The 2169-nt window shown below is 69.8% G+C and overlaps 2 protein-coding genes across 2 annotated transcripts in view; both read left to right on the forward strand.

Moving 5' to 3' along the window:
* Positions 1 to 301: 301 nt before the first annotated feature.
* The window catches only part of PCIF1 (PDX1 C-terminal inhibiting factor 1), an 11881-nt gene continuing 10013 nt past the window's right edge, over positions 302 to 2169 (forward strand). Inside the window, exon 1 of the mRNA XM_004687433.2 lies at positions 302 to 736. The gene's annotated coding sequence lies outside the window, so the exon portion shown is untranslated. The remainder of the gene's footprint in view (positions 737 to 2169) is intronic.
* The window catches only part of MTG2 (mitochondrial ribosome-associated GTPase 2), a 3157-nt gene continuing 1308 nt past the window's right edge, over positions 321 to 2169 (forward strand). Inside the window, exons 1-5 of the mRNA XM_012728128.1 lie at positions 321 to 391; positions 479 to 736; positions 1137 to 1416; positions 1489 to 1627; positions 2005 to 2167. Coding sequence (XP_012583582.1) covers positions 321 to 391; positions 479 to 736; positions 1137 to 1416; positions 1489 to 1627; positions 2005 to 2167 — 911 coding nt within the window. The remainder of the gene's footprint in view (positions 392 to 478; positions 737 to 1136; positions 1417 to 1488; positions 1628 to 2004; positions 2168 to 2169) is intronic.

Genomic DNA, 2169 nt, shown 5'->3' on the forward strand with positions numbered 1-2169 from the left:
CAACATTGCTAAAAGCCATCTTAATTATCTGACCCATGTCTGTATGATTTTTTCCCTACTTGAGCAGTTATAACTTGTGTAGTCTCATTTTGGGGCAAGTTCTGCTTTGCACGCAGCTTGAATGTAGGAAGTGATTGGAAATATTCTTAGAGGACCAGAGAGGGCAAGACACTAGGCGGAACCGGCAGAGCCTCGCCGGGGCTAGGACCCAGTTCTCCACTTCGCCCAGCGCCTACGTCATCGGGACTCCGCCCCCCCCCCCCCCCCGGCCGGCGTCGGAACCGAGTCCCAGGCGGCTCCAAAATAGTCCGCGCCCCCAGATGCGCACAATTTCGGCCCTGAGGGTGCACCGCCCACCCTGGCCCACCGACCGCACCGGTGTGTTCGCTCGGTAAACCGAGGCAGGGGGCGTGCTTGTGAGTTCGTTCCTTTCCCGAGCTACATTCCAACGCCCGCAAAACCGCCTCCCGCTCCTGAGGCCGGCGTGGGACAGCCGGGAAGAACGGGAGGAAGGGGAGGGGGCCGAAAACAAGCAGCCGGCCAGTCTGCCACACTCAAGATGGCGGCGCGGCAGCGGCGAGGTCCTTCAGAGGCGGTACCAGCGCATGCGCAGCGCGGAGTCCCGGCCCGGGACACAAGATGGCGGCAGCGGCGCTGGGGAGGGCGAGGCGGAGGCGGCAAAACGGGCGGTCGAGCAGAACGTGCAGTCGCGTCCTTTCGAGTCCGCTCCAGGCAGGTAAGAACCCCAGGACGTCATGGTCCCGCTGCGAGCCGCGCCAGGGTCCGGGGATCCGAAGCCGGGCGGCGGTAGCCCCTCCGCCGCTTTCCACCCGGGGCTACCGCTTGCCCGGTCTCTGCCGCCGCCGCCATCTTAGGCCCGCGGGTGAGCGGTTGGGCCGGTGGCCTGAGTGAGAGAGGTGGGCCCGGAGAGCGCGGGCGGAGCGGCCTCTTGGGCCCCTCCGCTTCTGCTGCCGCCGCCACCGCCTTTGTGTCGGGCTCCGACTCTGAGTCGCCTCATCCCGGGGGCGGGAGCGCGCGGCGGGGCGGGGCCCCCAGGCACTGAGAGAGGAAAGCAGGCCCAGGGGAGCAGCGCAGGTGCGGCCACCGTGGCGGGCCCCTCGGCAGCCGGCCCCCAGCCCCGCCCCGGCGGGGGCTCGCCCTGCCGCTTCTCCTGCGCCCACAAATGTCCACCCGCAGGTCCCCGTGGGCACCTTGGTGAAGGAGGGGGGCCAAGTGGTGGCTGACCTGTCCCGCCCCGGCGCCGAGTACCTCGCAGCCCTGGGGGGCGCAGGCGGGAAGGGCAACCGCTTCTTCCTGGCCAATGACAACCGTGCCCCCGTGACGTGCACCCCCGGGCAGCCCGGACAGGAGCGAGTCCTCTTCCTGGAGCTGAAGACCGTGGCACATGCCGGCCTGGTGGGTGCTGGGCGGCCGGGCGGGGGCAGCCTCGCCGTCCGCAGACCCGTGACGCCTGTCCCGCCCCTCCAGGTTGGGGTCCCCAACGCAGGGAAGTCCTCGCTGCTCCGGGCCCTGTCCAACGCGAGGCCCGCCGTGGCCGCCTACCCGTTCACTACCCTGCAGCCCCACGTCGGGGTCGTCCACTACGAGGACCACCAGCAGGTCACAGGTGGGCTTCAGGGACCTTGGGCCGGACCCCAGCACGCTACACGGGGCTTCTCGCCGCCTGCCCGAGCCAGAGCCCAGCTTCCGACCTAGACAGCTGTCTCGCCCCCCCCCCCCCAAGGCCAGCCCCAGCACCCCTGGCCTCGCCCGGGCGCTCAGCGCCACGGCATGTAGGATCAGGCCCGAGGAAACGGTTCCTCTCCCGCCTCTGCTCTCCCTTCCCTGCGGGAGCTGGACAGCGCCAGCCGTGTGGGCAGCGTGTGGGGTCCCGCCTCCCCTGTCCCGTCCTGAGGAGGGGGCTCCTCTAGAAGGTGACGTGCTCTGAGAAGCGGCCAGCGCCCCGCGAAGCGCAGGCCCCGCACTCAGGCAGCTGTCCCGCAGTGGCCGACATCCCGGGCATCATCCGAGGCGCGCACCGGGGCCGGGGCCTGGGCCTGGCCTTCCTGCGGCACGTGGAGCGCTGCGGCTTCCTGCTGTTCGTGCTGGACCTGTCGCTGCCCGAGCCCTGGACGCAGCTGGCGGACCTGCGGTTTGAGCTGGAGCAGC

This window comes from Condylura cristata, unplaced genomic scaffold (assembly GCF_000260355.1).
Source record: "Condylura cristata isolate star-nosed mole 26May11 unplaced genomic scaffold, ConCri1.0 scaffold00022, whole genome shotgun sequence".
Taxonomy (NCBI): domain Eukaryota; kingdom Metazoa; phylum Chordata; class Mammalia; order Eulipotyphla; family Talpidae; genus Condylura; species Condylura cristata.